Source organism: Bombina bombina, chromosome 4, assembly GCF_027579735.1.
Source record: "Bombina bombina isolate aBomBom1 chromosome 4, aBomBom1.pri, whole genome shotgun sequence".
Taxonomy (NCBI): Eukaryota; Metazoa; Chordata; class Amphibia; order Anura; family Bombinatoridae; genus Bombina; species Bombina bombina.
Window position 1 is genome coordinate 463,669,811 of NC_069502.1, and position 16,021 is coordinate 463,685,831.

General features: G+C 42.3%; 1 protein-coding gene across 1 annotated transcript in view; it reads right to left on the reverse strand.

Annotated features, from left to right (window-relative positions):
- CLCN2 (chloride voltage-gated channel 2) overlaps positions 1-16,021 on the reverse strand; it is a 385,429-nt gene that overhangs the window by 162,192 nt on the left and 207,216 nt on the right. Inside the window, exon 6 of the mRNA XM_053710346.1 lies at positions 13,430-13,507. Within this exon, the coding sequence (XP_053566321.1) occupies positions 13,430-13,507 (78 nt within the window). The remainder of the gene's footprint in view (positions 1-13,429; positions 13,508-16,021) is intronic.

Below are 16,021 nucleotides of genomic sequence, written 5' to 3' on the forward strand. Positions count from 1 at the left end.
CCCAAAAAAACAGAATTTATGTTTACCTGATAAATTGCTTTCTCCAACGGTGTGTCCGGTCCACGGCGTCATCCTTACTTGTGGGATATTCTCTTCCCCAACAGGAAATGGCAAAGAGCCCAGCAAAGCTGGTCACATGATCCCTCCTAGGCTCCGCCTACCCCAGTCATTCGACCGACGTTAAGGAGGAATATTTGCATAGGAGAAACCATATGATACCGTGGTGACTGTAGTTAAAGAAAATAAATTATCAGACCTGATTAAAAAACCAGGGCGGGCCGTGGACCGGACACACCGTTGGAGAAAGCAATTTATCAGGTAAACATAAATTCTGTTTTCTCCAACATAGGTGTGTCCGGTCCACGGCGTCATCCTTACTTGTGGGAACCAATACCAAAGCTTTAGGACACGGATGAAGGGAGGGAGCAAATCAGGTCACCTAAATGGAAGGCACCACGGCTTGCAAAACCTTTCTCCCAAAAAATAGCCTCAGAAGAAGCAAAAGTATCAAACTTGTAAAATTTGGTAAAAGTGTGCAGTGAAGACCAAGTCGCTGCCCTACATATCTGATCAACAGAAGCCTCGTTCTTGAAGGCCCATGTGGAAGCCACAGCCCTAGTGGAATGAGCTGTGATTCTTTCAGGAGGCTGCCGTCCGGCAGTCTCGTAAGCCAATCTGATGATGCTTTTAATCCAAAAAGAGAGAGAGGTAGAAGTTGCTTTTTGACCTCTCCTGTTACCAGAATAAACAACAAACAAGGAAGATGTTTGTCTAAAATCCTTTGTAGCATCTAAATAGAATTTTAGAGCGCGAACAACATCCAAATTGTGCAACAAACGTTCCTTCTTCGAAACTGGTTTCGGACACAAAGAAGGCACGACTATCTCCTGGTTAATGTTTTTGTTAGAAACAACTTTTGGAAGAAAACCAGGTTTAGTACGTAAAACCACCTTATCTGCATGGAACACCAGATAAGGAGGAGAACACTGCAGAGCAGATAATTCTGAAACTCTTCTAGCGGAAGAAATTGCAGCCAAAAACAAAACTTTCCAAGATAATAACTTAATATCAACGGAATGTAAGGGTTCAAACGGAACCCCCTGAAGAACTGAAAGAACTAAGTTGAGACTCCAAGGAGGAGTCAAAGGTTTGTAAACAGGCTTGATTCTAACCAGAGCCTGAACAAAGGCTTGAACATCTGGCACAGCTGCCAGCTCTTTGTGAAGTAACACAGACAAGGCAGAAATCTGTCCCTTCAAGGAACTTGCAGATAATCCTTTCTCCAATCCTTCTGGAAGAAAGGATAGAATCCTAGGAATCTTTACCTTGTCCCAAGGGAATCCTTTAGGTTCACACCAACAGATATATTTTTTCCATATTTTGTGGTAAATTTTTCTAGTTACAGGCTTTCTGGCCTGAACAAGAGTATCAAATAACAGAATCTGAGAACCCTCGCTTTGATAAGATCAAGCGTTCAATCTCCAAGCAGTCAGCTGGAGTAGGACCAGATTCGGATGTTCGAACGGACCTTGAACAAGAAGGTCTCGTCTCAAAGGTAGCTTCCATGGTGGAGCCGATGACATATTCACCAGATCTGCCTACCAAGTCCTGCGTGGTTACGCAGGAGCTATCAAGATCACCTACGCCCTCTCCTGATTGATCCTGGCTACCAGCCTGGGGATGAGAGGAAACGGCGGGAATACATAAGCTAGGTTGAAGGTCCAAGGTGCTACTAGTGCATCTACTAGAGTCGCCTTGGGATCCCTGGATCTGGACCCGTAGCAAGGAACCTTGAAGTTCTGACGAGAGGCCATCAGAACCATGTCTGGAATGCCCCACAGTTGAGTGATTTGGGCAAAGATTTCCGGATGGAGTTCCCACACCCCCGGATGCAATGTCTGACGAATCAGAAAATCCGCTTCCCAAGTTTCCACTCCTGGGATGTGGATTGCAGACAGGTGGCAGGAGCGAGTCTCCGCCCATTGAATGATTTTGGTCACTTCTTCCATCGCCAGGGAACTCCTTGTTCCCCCCTGATGGTTGATGTACGCAACAGTCGTCATGTTGTCTGATTGAAACCGTATGAACTTGGCCCTCGCTAGCTGAGGCCAAGCCTTGAGAGCATTGAATATCGCTCTCAGTTCCAGAATATTTATCGGTAGAAGAGATTCTTCCCGAGACCAAAGACCCTGAGCTTTCAGGGATCCCCAGACCGCGCCCCAGCCCATCAGACTGGCGTCGGTCGTGACAATGACCCACTCTGGTCTGCGGGAGGTCACCCCTTGCGACAGGTTGTCCAGGGACAGCCACCAACGGAGTGAGTCTCTGGTCCTCTGATTTACTTGTATCTTCGGAGACAAGTCTGTATAGTCCCCATTCCACTGACTGAGCATACACAATTGAAATGGTCTTAGATGAATGCGCGCAAAAGGAACTATGTCCATTGCCGCTACCATCAAACCTATCACTTCCATGCACTGCGCTATGGAAGGAAGAGGAACGGAAGGAAGTATCCGACAAGAGTTTAGAAGTTTTGTTTTTCTGGTCTCTGTCAGAAAAATCCTCATTTCTAAGGAGTCTATTATTGTTCCCAAGAAGGGAACTCTTGTCGACGGAGATAGAGAACTCTTTTCCACGTTCACTTACCATCCGTGAGATCCGAGAAAGGCCAGGACTATGTCCGTGTGAGCCTTTGCTTGAGGAAGGGACGACGCTTGAATCAGAATGTCGTCCAAGTAAGGTACTACAGCAATGCCCCTTGGTCTTAGCACCGCCAGAAGGGACCCTAGTACCTTTGTGAAAATCCTTGGAACAGTGGCTAATCCGAAAGGAAGCGCCACGAACTGGTAATGCTTGTCCAGGAATGCGAACCTTAGGAACCGATGATGTTCCTTGTGGACAGGAATATGTAGATACACATCCTTTAAATCCACCGTGGTCAAGAATTGACCTTCCTGGATGGAAGGATTGTTCGAATGGTTTCCATTTTGGACGATGGAACCTTGAGAAACTTGTTTAGGATCTTGAGATCTAAGATTGGTCTGAACGTTCCCTCTTTTTTGGGAACTACGAACAGATTGGAGTAGAACCCCATCCCTCGTTCTTTTAATGGAACAGGATGAATCATTTCCAGAAGATAACCTTGGAAGACTATTTCTAGCGCCCAAGGATCCAGAACATCTCTTGCCCAAGCCTGAGTGAAGAGAGAGAGTCTGCCCCCCACCAAATCCGGTCCCGGATCGGGGGCCCGCATCTCATGCTGTCTTGGGAGCAGTGGCATGTTTCTTGGCCTGCTTTCCTTTGTTCCAGCCTTGCCTTGGTCTCCAGGCTGGATTGGCTTGAGAAGTATTACCCTCCTGCTTAGAGGACGTAGCACTTGGGGCTGGTCCGTTTCTGCGAAAGGGACGAAAATTAGGTTTATTTTTGGCCTTGAAAGACCTATTCTGAGGAAGGGCGTGGCCCTTGCCCCCAGTGATATCAGAGATAAACTCTTTCAAGTCAGGGCCAAACAGTGTTTTCCCCTTGAAAGGAATGTCAAACAATTTGTTCTTGGAAGACGCATCCGCTGACCAAGATTTTAACCAAAGCGCTCTGCGCGCCACAATAGCAAACCCAGAATTTTTCGCCGCTAACCTAGCCAATTGCAAGGTGGCGTCTAGGGTGAAAGAATTAGCCAATTTAAGAGCACGAATTCTGTCCATAATCTCCTCATAAGAAGAAGAATTACTAATAATCGCCTTTTCTAGCTCATCGCACCAGAAACACGCGGCTGTAGTGACAGGGACAATGCATGCAATTGGTTGTAGAAGGTAACCTTGCTGAACAAACATCTTTTTTAGCAAACCTTCTAATTTTTTATCCATAGGATCTTGGAAAGCACAACTATCTTCTATGGGTATAGTGGTGCGCTTGTTTAGAGTAGAAACCGCCCCCTCGACCTTGGGGACTGTCTGCCATAAGTCCTTTCTGGGGTCGACTATAGGAAACAATTTTTTAAATATGGGGGGAGGTACGAAAGGTACACCGGGCCTGTCCCATTCTTTATTAACAATGTACGCCACCCGCTTGAGTATAGGAAAAGCTTCGGGGGGCCCCGGGGCCTCTAGGAACTTGTCCATTTTACATAGTGTTTCTGGAATGACCAGATAATCACAATCATCCAAATTGGATAACACCTCCTTAAGCAGAGCGCGGAGATGTTCCAACTTAAATTTAAAAGTAATCACATCAGGTTCAGCTTGTTGAGAAATTTTACCTGAATCTGAAATTTCTCCCTCAGACAAAACCTCCCTGGCCCCCTCAGACTGGTGTAGGGGCCCTTCAGAAACAATATCATCAGCGTCCTCATGCTCTTCAGTATTTTCTAAAACAGAGCAGTCGCGCTTTCGCTGATAAGTGGGCATATTGGCTAAAATGTTTTGATAGAATTATCCATTACAGCCGTTAATTGTTGCATAGTAAGGAGTATTGGCGCGCTAGATGTACTAGGGGCCTCCTGTATGGGCAAAACTGGTGTAGACGAAGGAGGGGATGATGCAGTACCATGCTTACTCCCCTCACTTGAGGAATCATCTTGGGCATCATTTTTACTAAATTTTTTATGACATAAATCACATCTATTTAAATGAGAAGGAACCTTGGCTTCCCCACAGTCAGAACACAATCTATCTGGTAGTTCAGACATGTTAAACAGGCATAAACTTGATAACAAAGCACAAAAAACGTTTTAAAATAAAACCGTTACTGTCACTTTAAATTTTAAACTGAACACACTTTATTACTGCAATTGCGAAAAAGTATGAAGGAATTGTTCAAAATTCACCAAAATTTCACCACAGTGTCTTAAAGCCTTAAAAGTATTGCACACCAAATTTGGAAGCTTTAACCCTTAAAATAACGGAACCGGAGCCGTTTTTATATTTAACCCCTTTACAGTCCCTGGAATCTGCTTTGCTGAGACCCAACCAAGCCCAAAGGGGAATACGATACCAAATAATGCCTTCAGAAAGACTTTTCTATGTATCAGAGCTCCACACACATGCAGCTGCATGTCATGCTGTTCTCAAAAACAAGTGCGCCATACCGGCGCGAAAATGAGGCTCTGACTATGATTAGGGAAAGCCCCAATAGAATAAAGTGTCTAAAACAGTGCCTGCCGATATTATTTTACAAAAAATACCCAGATTAAATGATTCCTCAAGGCTAAATATGTGTAAATATGATCGATTTAGCCCAGAAAATGTCTACAGTCTTAATAAGCCCTTGTGAAGCCCTTATTTACTGTGTGAATAAAATGGCTTACCGGATCCCATAGGGAAAATGACAGCTTCCAGCATTACATCGTCTTGTTAGAATGTGTCATACCTCAAGCAGCAAAAGACTGCTCACTGTTCCCCCAACTGAAGTTAATTCCTCTCAACAGTCCTGTGTGGAACAGCCATGGATTTTAGTAACGGTTGCTAAAATCATTTTCCTCATACAAACAGAAATCTTCATCTCTTTTCTGTTTCAGAGTAAATAGTACATACCAGCACTATTTTAAAATAACAAACTCTTGATTGAATAATAAAAACTACAGTTAAACACTAAAAAACTCTAAGCCATCTCCGTGGAGATGTTGCCTGTACAACGGCAAAGAGAATGACTGGGGTAGGCGGAGCCTAGGAGGGATCATGTGACCAGCTTTGCTGGGCTCTTTGCCATTTCCTGTTGGGGAAGAGAATATCCCACAAGTAAGGATGACGCCGTGGACCGGACACACCTATGTTGGAGAAATAATGATTCAGATAGAGAATACAATTTTAAACAACTTTCTACTTTACTTCTATTATCTAATCTGTTTTATTCTCTTGGTATCGTTTGTTGAAGGAGCAGGAATGCACTACTGGTTTCTAACTGAACACATGGGTGAGCCAATGACAATCAGTTTATATATGCAGCCACCAATCAACAGCTATAACCTAGGTTCTCTGCTGCTCCTGAGCTTGTCTAGATAAACCTTTCAGCAAAGGATAACAAGAGAAGGAAGCAAATTAAATAATAAAAGTAAATTGGAAAGTTGTTTGAAATTGTATTCTCTATCTGAATCATGAAAGAAAATGTTTGGGTTTCATGTCCCTTTAAGCCTTGCTGCTCCCGCTGGAGTGCACCTAGCTATACTACTTATCATTACAGTCACATTCATCTGTAACAGTTCTTATTGAATAGGTAACACGCATGGCTTGACCTGTAAGGACACGCATTATAGCTACATACTAGCGCACTCCTGCACATATTTTTTTAATCCAGCCAATAGCACTGTCAGAGCAGCATTCTATGTACATGTCCCCTTACTTTACAGTATATGAATGTAAGTGTTAATTGTGATGGAGGTGTGTAACGTGAGATGCTGGATATTTATTGCTCATTTTTCAGAGTTGGTAAACATGAACTCGTGCTGGGGCATACTGTAACTGCCGCACGCAGTGGGTGTAACTGAAAAGTTAGAAAACCCCCCAGCAATTACTGCACTGGGGATTTATGATTAACATGTTTGATAAGCTTATCATGTGAGATTTAAACTTGTGTGATAAGCTTATTATATGCTATTTAATAAGAAAAATAAAGCCCACTCAAAAAAAAAAAAAGATAAGGGGAACCTACCATTATGTACATTAGCAGCAATCATTCAGAAATGATTGATTTATTATTTAGTTTGCACAGACATGAAACCAAACAGACAATGTAGTAATACTGGAGTAAATGTCGCTAGCTACAGTACAACAAACAGACAACGTCAACTACACTCTGAAATTAATGGAAAAATAAAATGAAAACGCATAGATATAATGTAAATGTCATAGATAAGATAGAGTTAAACGACACACCCTGTGATTTGTGTAAACACCATCATAGCTACTGCCACTTAGTAGCATAATACGCTATGTTAGGTGTAATAGCAGAACACAAAGTCTTGTAATCTTACAATGTCATCAGTCACTGTAGTGGGATCATCTACCCTTCCACATGTAACATAGAATTCACGCTGCTAATGTTATGGATACGAGCAAGGGCGATGATGGTGATTGCACAAGGGAATAGATTTATTAAGTTACATACACAGCTTTTTTGGCTATCTAAAGCAGGTTTCCATTAGTGAGCCTACTGCCAAATATTTAAGAAGCAGAAACCGTTTCTTTTTCCTCTTCGCCACCTCAGAAGTGGCGAGATCAATCACCTCGACACTTGCTCGTTCAGGGTTGGTTCGCAAATTGGTTGCATCAGAGCAGGGGGTGCTATTGCACAAGAAACCTCAATCGATTAATTGAGCCAAATGCTCTATCAGAATCTGTTGGCGCTCTACAAATAACTGATAATAATCATGAAAGTAAATTTTTTACTTTAATCATGTCCGTTTAAAAGCATATAAAAATGGTAATGTCGTTAATAAAAACAGAATTTATGTTTACCTGATAAATTACTTTCTCCAACGGTGTGTCCGGTCCACGGCGTCATCCTTACTTGTGGGATATTCTCTTCCCCAACAGGAAATGGCAAAGAGCCCAGCAAAGCTGGTCACATGATCCCTCCTAGGCTCCGCCTACCCCAGTCATTCGACCGACGTTAAGGAGGAATATTTGCATAGGAGAAACCATATGATACCGTGGTGACTGTAGTTAAAGAAAATAAATCATCAGACCTGATTAAAAAACCAGGGCGGGCCGTGGACCGGACACACCGTTGGAGAAAGTAATTTATCAGGTAAACATAAATTCTGTTTTCTCCAACATAGGTGTGTCCGGTCCACGGCGTCATCCTTACTTGTGGGAACCAATACCAAAGCTTTAGGACACGGATGAAGGGAGGGAGCAAATCAGGTCACCTAAATGGAAGGCACCACGGCTTGCAAAACCTTTCTCCCAAAAAATAGCCTCAGAAGAAGCAAAAGTATCAAACTTGTAAAATTTGGTAAAAGTGTGCAGTGAAGACCAAGTCGCTGCCCTACATATCTGATCAACAGAAGCCTCGTTCTTGAAGGCCCATGTGGAAGCCACAGCCCTAGTGGAATGAGCTGTGATTCTTTCAGGAAGCTGCCGTCCGGCAGTCTCGTAAGCCAATCTGATGATGCTTTTAATCCAAAAAGAGAGAGAGGTAGAAGTTGCTTTTTGACCTCTCCTGTTACCAGAATAAACAACAAACAAGGAAGATGTTTGTCTAAAATCCTTTGTAGCATCTAAATAGAATTTTAGAGCGCGAACAACATCCAAATTGTGCAACAAACGTTCCTTCTTCGAAACTGGTTTCGGACCCAAAGAAGGCACGACTATCTCCTGGTTAATGTTTTTGTTAGAAACAACTTTTGGAAGAAAACCAGGTTTAGTACGTAAAACCACCTTATCTGCATGGAACACCAGATAAGGAGGAGAACACTGCAGAGCAGATAATTCTGAAACTCTTCTAGCGGAAGAAATTGCAGCCAAAAACAAAACTTTCCAAGATAATAACTTAATATCAACGGAATGTAAGGGTTCAAACGAAACCCCCTGAAGAACTGAAAGAACTAAGTTGAGACTTCAAGGAGGAGTCAAAGGTTTGTAAACAGGCTTGATTCTAACCAGAGCCTGAACAAAGGCTTGAACATCTGGCACAGCTGCCAGCTCTTTGTGAAGTAACACAGACAAGGCAGAAATCTGTCCCTTCAAGGAACTTGCAGATAATCCTTTCTCCAATCCTTCTTGAAGAAAGGATAGAATCCTAGGAATCTTTACCTTGTCCCAAGGGAATCCTTTAGATTCACACCAACAGATATATTTTTTCCATATTTTGTGGTAAATTTTTCTAGTTACAGGCTTTCTGGCCTGAACAAGAGTATCAATAACAGAATCTGAGAACCCTCGCTTTGATAAGATCAAGCGTTCAATCTCCAAGCAGTCAGCTGGAGTAGGACCAGATTCGGATGTTCGAACGGACCTTGAACAAGAAGGTCTCGTCTCAAAGGTAGCTTCCATGGTGAAGCCGATGACATATTCACCAGATCTGCCTACCAAGTCCTGCGTGGTTACGCAGGAGCTATCAAGATCACCTACGCCCTCTCCTGATTGATCCTGGCTACCAGCCTGGGGATGAGAGGAAACGGCGGGAATACATAAGCTAGGTTGAAGGTCCAAGGTGCTACTAGTGCATCTACTAGAGTCGCCTTGGGATCCCTGGATCTGGACCCGTAGCAAGGAACCTTGAAGTTCTGACGAGAGGCCATCAGATCCATGTCTGGAATGCCCCACAGTTGAGTGATTTGGGCAAAGATTTCCGGATGGAGTTCCCACACCCCCGGATGCAATGTCTGACGAATCAGAAAATCCGCTTCCCAAGTTTCCACTCCTGGGATGTGGATTGCAGACAGGTGGCAGGAGCGAGTCTCCGCCCATTGAATGATTTTGGTCACTTCTTCCATCGCCAGGGAACTCCTTGTTCCCCCCTGATGGTTGATGTACGCAACAGTCGTCATGTTGTCTGATTGAAACCGTATGAACTTGGCCCTCGCTAGCTGAGGCCAAGCCTTGAGAGCATTGAATATCGCTCTCAGTTCCAGAATATTTATCGGTAGAAGAGATTCTTCCCGAGACCAAAGACCCTGAGCTTTCAGGGATCCCCAGACCGCGCCCCAGCCCATCAGACTGGCGTCGGTCGTGACAATGACCCACTCTGGTCTGCGGGAGGTCACCCCTAGCGACAGGTTGTCCAGGGACAGCCACCAACGGAGTGAGTCTCTGGTCCTCTGATTTACTTGTATCTTCGGAGACAAGTCTGTATAGTCCCCAATCCACTGACTGAGCATACACAATTGAAATGGTCTTAGATGAATGCGCGCAAAAGGAACTATGTCCATTGCCGCTACCATCAAACCTATCACTTCCATGCACTGTGCTATGGAAGGAAGAGGAACGGAAGGAAGTATCCGACAAGAGTTTAGAAGTTTTGTTTTTCTGGTCTCTGTCAGAAAAATCCTCATTTCTAAGGAGTCTATTATTGTTCCCAAGAAGGGAACTCTTGTCGACGGAGATAGAGAACTCTTTTCCACGTTCACTTACCATCCGTGAGATCTGAGAAAGGCCAGGACTATGTCCGTGTGAGCCTTTGCTTGAGGAAGGGACGACGCTTGAATCAGAATGTCGTCCAAGTAAGGTACTACAGCAACGCCCCTTGGTCTTAGCACCGCCAGAAGGGACCCTAGTACCTTTGTGAAAATCCTTGGAACAGTGGCTAATCCGAAAGGAAGCGCCACGAACTGGTAATGCTTGTCCAGGAATGCGAACCTTAGGAACCGATGATGTTCCTTGTGGACAGGAATATGTAGATACGCATCCTTTAAATCCACCGTGGTCAAGAATTGACCTTTCTGGATGGAAGGATTGTTCGAATGGTTTCCATTTTGGACGATGGAACCTTGAGAAACTTGTTTAGGATCTTGAGATCTAAGATTGGTCTGAACGTTCCCTCTTTTTTGGGAACTACGAACAGATTGGAGTAGAACCCCATCCCTCGTTCTTTTAATGGAACAGGATGAATCACTTCCAGAAGATAACCTTGGAAGACTATTTCTAGCGCCCAAGGATCCAGAACATCTCTTGCCCAAGCCTGAGTGAAGAGAGAGAGTCTGCCCCCCACCAAATCCGGTCCCGGATCGGGGGCCCGCATCTCATGCTGTCTTGGGAGCAGTGGCAGGTTTCTTGGCCTGCTTTCCTTTGTTCCAGCCTTGCCTTGGTCTCCAGGCTGGATTGGCTTGAGAAGTATTACCCTCCTGCTTAGAGGACGTAGCACTTGGGGCTGGTCCGTTTCTGCGAAAGGGACGAAAATTAGGTTTATTTTTGGCCTTGAAAGACCTATTCTGAGGAAGGGCGTGGCCCTTGCCCCCAGTGATATCAGAGATAAACTCTTTCAAGTCAGGGCCAAACAGTGTTTTCCCCTTGAAAGGAATGTCAAACAATTTGTTCTTGGAAGACGCATCCGCTGACCAAGATTTTAACCAAAGCGCTCTGCGCGCCACAATAGCAAACCCAGAATTTTTCGCCGCTAACCTAGCCAATTGCAAGGTGGCGTCTAGGGTGAAAGAATTAGCCAATTTAAGAGCACGAATTCTGTCCATAATCTCCTCATAAGAAGAAGAATTACTAATAATCGCCTTTTCTAGCTCATCGCACCAGAAACACGCGGCTGTAGTGACAGGGACAATGCATGCAATTGGTTGTAGAAGGTAACCTTGCTGAACAAACATCTTTTTTAGCAAACCTTCTAATTTTTTATCCATAGGATCTTGGAAAGCACAACTATCTTCTATGGGTATAGTGGTGCGCTTGTTTAGAGTAGAAACCGCCCCCTCGACCGTGGGGACTGTCTGCCATAAGTCCTTTCTGGGGTCGACTATAGGAAACAATTTTTTAAATATGGGGGGAGGTACGAAAGGTACACCGGGCCTGTCCCATTCTTTATTAACAATGTACGCCACCCGCTTGAGTATAGGAAAAGCTTCGGGGGGCCCCGGGGCCTCTAGGAACTTGTCCATTTTACATAGTGTTTCTGGAATGACCAGATAATCACAATCATCCAAATTGGATAACACCTCCTTAAGCAGAGCGCGGAGATGTTCCAACTTAAATTTAAAAGTAATCACATCAGGTTCAGCTTGTTGAGAAATTTTTCCTGAATCTGAAATTTCTCCCTCACCCTGGCCCCCTCAGACTGGTGTAGGGGCCCTTCAGAAACAATATCATCAGCGGCCTCATGCTCTTATTTTCTAAAACAGAGCAGTCGCGCTTTCGCTGATAAGTGGGCATATTGGCTAAAATGTTTTTGATAGAATTATCCATTACAGCCGTTAATTGTTGCATAGTAAGGAGTATTGGCGCGCTAGATGTACTAGGGGCCTCCTGTATGGGCAAAACTGGTGTAGACGAAGGAGGGGATGATGCAGTACCATGCTTACTCCCCTCACTTGAGGAATCATCTTGGGCATCATTTTTACTAAATCACATAAATCACATCTATTTAAATGAGAAGGAACCTTGGCTTCCCCACAGTCAGAACACAATCTATCTGGTAGTTCAGACATGTTAAACAGGCATAAACTTGATAACAAAGCACAAAAAACGTTTTAAAATAAAACCGTTACTGTCACTTTAAATTTTAAACTGAACACACTTTATTACTGCAATTGCGAAAAAGTATGAAGGAATTGTTCAAAATTCACCAAAATTTCACCACAGTGTCTTAAAGCTTTAAAAGTATTGCACACCAAATTTGGAAGCTTTAACCCTTAAAATAACGGAACCGGAGCCGTTTTTATATTTAACCCCTTTACAGTCCCTGGAATCTGCTTTGCTGAGACCCAACCAAGCCCAAAGGGGAATACGATACCAAATAATGCCTTCAGAAAGACTTTTCTATGTATCAGAGCTCCACACACATGCAGCTGCATGTCATGCTGTTCTCAAAAACAAGTGCGCCATACCGGCGCGAAAATGAGGCTCTGACTATGATTAGGGAAAGCCCCAATAGAATAAAGTGTCTAAAACAGTGCCTGCCGATATTATTTTACAAAAAATACCCAGATTAAATGATTCCTCAAGGCTAAATATGTGTAAATATGATCGATTTAGCCCAGAAAATGTCTACAGTCTTAATAAGCCCTTGTGAAGCCCTTATTTACTGTGTGAATAAAAATGGCTTACCGGATCCCATAGGGAAAATGACAGCTTCCAGCATTACATCGTCTTGTTAGAATGTGTCATACCTCAAGCAGCAAAAGACTGCTCACTGTTCCCCCAACTGAAGTTAATTCCTCTCAACAGTCCTGTGTGGAACAGCCATGGATTTTAGTAACGGTTGCTAAAATCATTTTCCTCATACAAACAGAAATCTTCATCTCTTTTCTGTTTCAGAGTAAATAGTACATACCAGCACTATTTTAAAATAACAAACTCTTGATTGAATAATAAAAACTACAGTTAAACACTAAAAAACTCTAAGCCATCTCCGTGGAGATGTTGCCTGTACAACGGCAAAGAGAATGACTGGGGTAGGCGGAGCCTAGGAGGGATCATGTGACCAGCTTTGCTGGGCTCTTTGCCATTTCCTGTTGGGGAAGAGAATATCCCACAAGTAAGGATGACGCCGTGGACCGGACACACCTATGTTGGAGAAATCTGCATTGTTTTAAAATCCAGGGACATTTAACTATTGAAAAGCATTGAGCATGTTACCTATTGATATTTAGAAATTATAGAAATAAGCTTCTGCACTAATCAAGTCATCACTTTCAGGGATCTGACACTCTAGACACAATATCTAGCACGAAAATTTACAGGAAAAGTGTGAAAAAATACAAAATGAAAGTACATAAGTACACAAGTTTTTTTAGCATTAATATATCTAATCACTGGACTCAAGTACCTACCTCATATATTCCCCCAAAGAGCGACATGAACTTGCTGAGCAGAGCCGCACACATACTGGCAATGTGAACAAAGGGACCCTGAGGAGGTAAGAGAGTTAGTTTGGGTTACATCACCAAGCGCATTGCTTAGACATATTGCTTAATATAGTTCTAGATCACGTTAGTTCTTGATTGTGTGTATGTTCTAGATGCATCATTTATCAATCTGGTAATGGCCACTTTTAGATATTGACAGTTTTGATTAAGGATCAAGTCTGCATAGTTTTCAGAATAACTACAACATGGTCCTTTATTCCAATAGGCGTTCACACACAATATTTATCATGTTCAGAACTACTCCATCCATTATGAAAAGTCCCAGTTTGCAAAACCAATTTAAACAGATTAAAAACAAAAAAAAAATAAGAAACCAGCATATCACAGGGATCACAAAAGCAAAAGTTAACCGGCCAAAGTGAAAGGAAAGCATGGCAGCTAGTTCATTAAATGATGAGCGTGCCTAATATAATGCAACTCATGATGTGTGCAATTTTATTTCATGTAATTAAAGTAATTTTATTATGAACACTCTCAAACAATCATAAATCATTCTTTAAATGATCACATATACTTTGACAATAAGTTTCATAGTTAAAGTCTGATTTTTAGTTTAAACGTGAGATTTTAATTTTTTTTAATAAAACCAAATTAGACTATTAGCACTTAAAGGGCCAGATTACGAGTGGAGCTCTAATAGTTACGCCTGAACGAAAGGGGGTTTATCGCGACTGTTTGTGCGTGTCAGGTGTTGCGCTTGAATTACAAGTTGAAAGTAAATGCGATCGCTTGAGCACAAATGAAGTTAGCGCTTGTTGGGATAATGCGTCCTCAGAGTTCTGGTTAACAATTTTGTGAAACAAAAAAAGTGTCATAAAACACAACAAAAATACCCAACAAGGTACACTTACACTCATAATAACACTATCTAATAAAAAAATGTTTATAAAAATATTGCACAAAAAAAGTTATACGGGCTCAAAGATATGAGGTCTCAGGTTAGAAAAAAAAAGGGCTTTTACATAGAGATACATACATATACATATCTGAAGATGGATATTTATGCATATATATATATATATAGATATCAAAATAACAAGAGTATTGCATTGAGCAATGATACTTTTTTTATTGGACTAACTATACATTTATAAGATGACAAGCTTTCGGAAGAGTTCCTTCCTTTATCAAGTCTGAAGCAATACTAACCAATTCAATGGAATTTACAGATTGTATCTTAAAACACAGAATAGCTAAGAAGACAGTGCAGGGAGAGGAGGAGGTGTCGTAAAAATCATGAGGGGGGCTTAGGTAACAGGCAGACAGTGTCCAGTGTAGGAGAACAGACAGGGGAAATATATAGCTTTACATAGAGCATATACTGACATAAAGTTATATATCAACATTGAATCAATATCTATAGAGATGTGAAATTGTATAAACAGGGGGAATACAAAAGTTAAGAAAAGACAAAAGTGTGGACATAGGCTTACCTGTGTACCTATGTATAAAGAATGTGGAATATACAATGTAATTGACTAAATGAAAGTACATTACAAAAAATTTTGATAATGTGTTAAGAATCCAGAGTCCACATTTAGTCCAGAATTAAACAAGTTGAAGTGCATTATCATTTTCATTTCAAAGGTTTTTCTTTCCATGGTGTTATTGAAGTTGCCTCTGAGAATTTTGATTTTGAGGTTTTGGATGGAGTGGTCAGGTTGGGTGAAATGGTGACCAACAGGGGTGCAGTATTTTGTTTCACAGTGGTTTTTGATTGAGTGTCTGTGTAAGTTCATTCGAAGGTGCAGTTTTTGGCTTGTTTCTCCAATATAGCATCCCATTTCACATGCAGTGCAATGTATCATGTATACCACATTTGCAGATATACATGAATATGCCCCTTTAATGTTGTAAGATTTATTATTGTGATTTGCTGTGCTGCTTTCACAAACGTGTTGACACAGTTTGCAGCGAGCTTTATAGCAGCACTTGGTTCCATTCTGAGTGTTCTTTTTCTCAAGGGGTAGCTTCCTATGTACCAGTTTCTGCTTTAGGTTAGGTGCTTGTCTGTATGCCAGGATTGGGGGTTTTGGAAAGATTTTTTTGAGTGTGGGATCCTCTAAGAGTAGTGGCTGTAAGTCTTTTATGATTTTTCGTATCCCTTCCACAGCAGGGTTGTATTTGACTACTAGTGGTATACGTGATATGTTTTTCTTCTCCCTGTATTGTAGTAAGTGTTCACGTGGGGTATTGAGGGCAGAGTTAATTTTTTTATTTATAATCCTTGTTTTGTAACCTTTTTCTCTGAATGATTGGGACAATGTGATGAGGTGTTTGTCACGGTCCTTGGTATCTGAACAAATTCTGTGGTATCTTGTAGCCTGACTGTAGATTATGGATTTTTTAATGTGTTTGGGGTGGGAGCTGGAGCTGTGGAGGTAGCTGCATCTATCTGTTGGTTTCCTGTATACAGATGAGTGCAGTTTGCCATTTGTGATGGATATTGTTGTATCCAGGAAGTTGACACAGTCTCTAGAAAAGTTCATTTTAAGC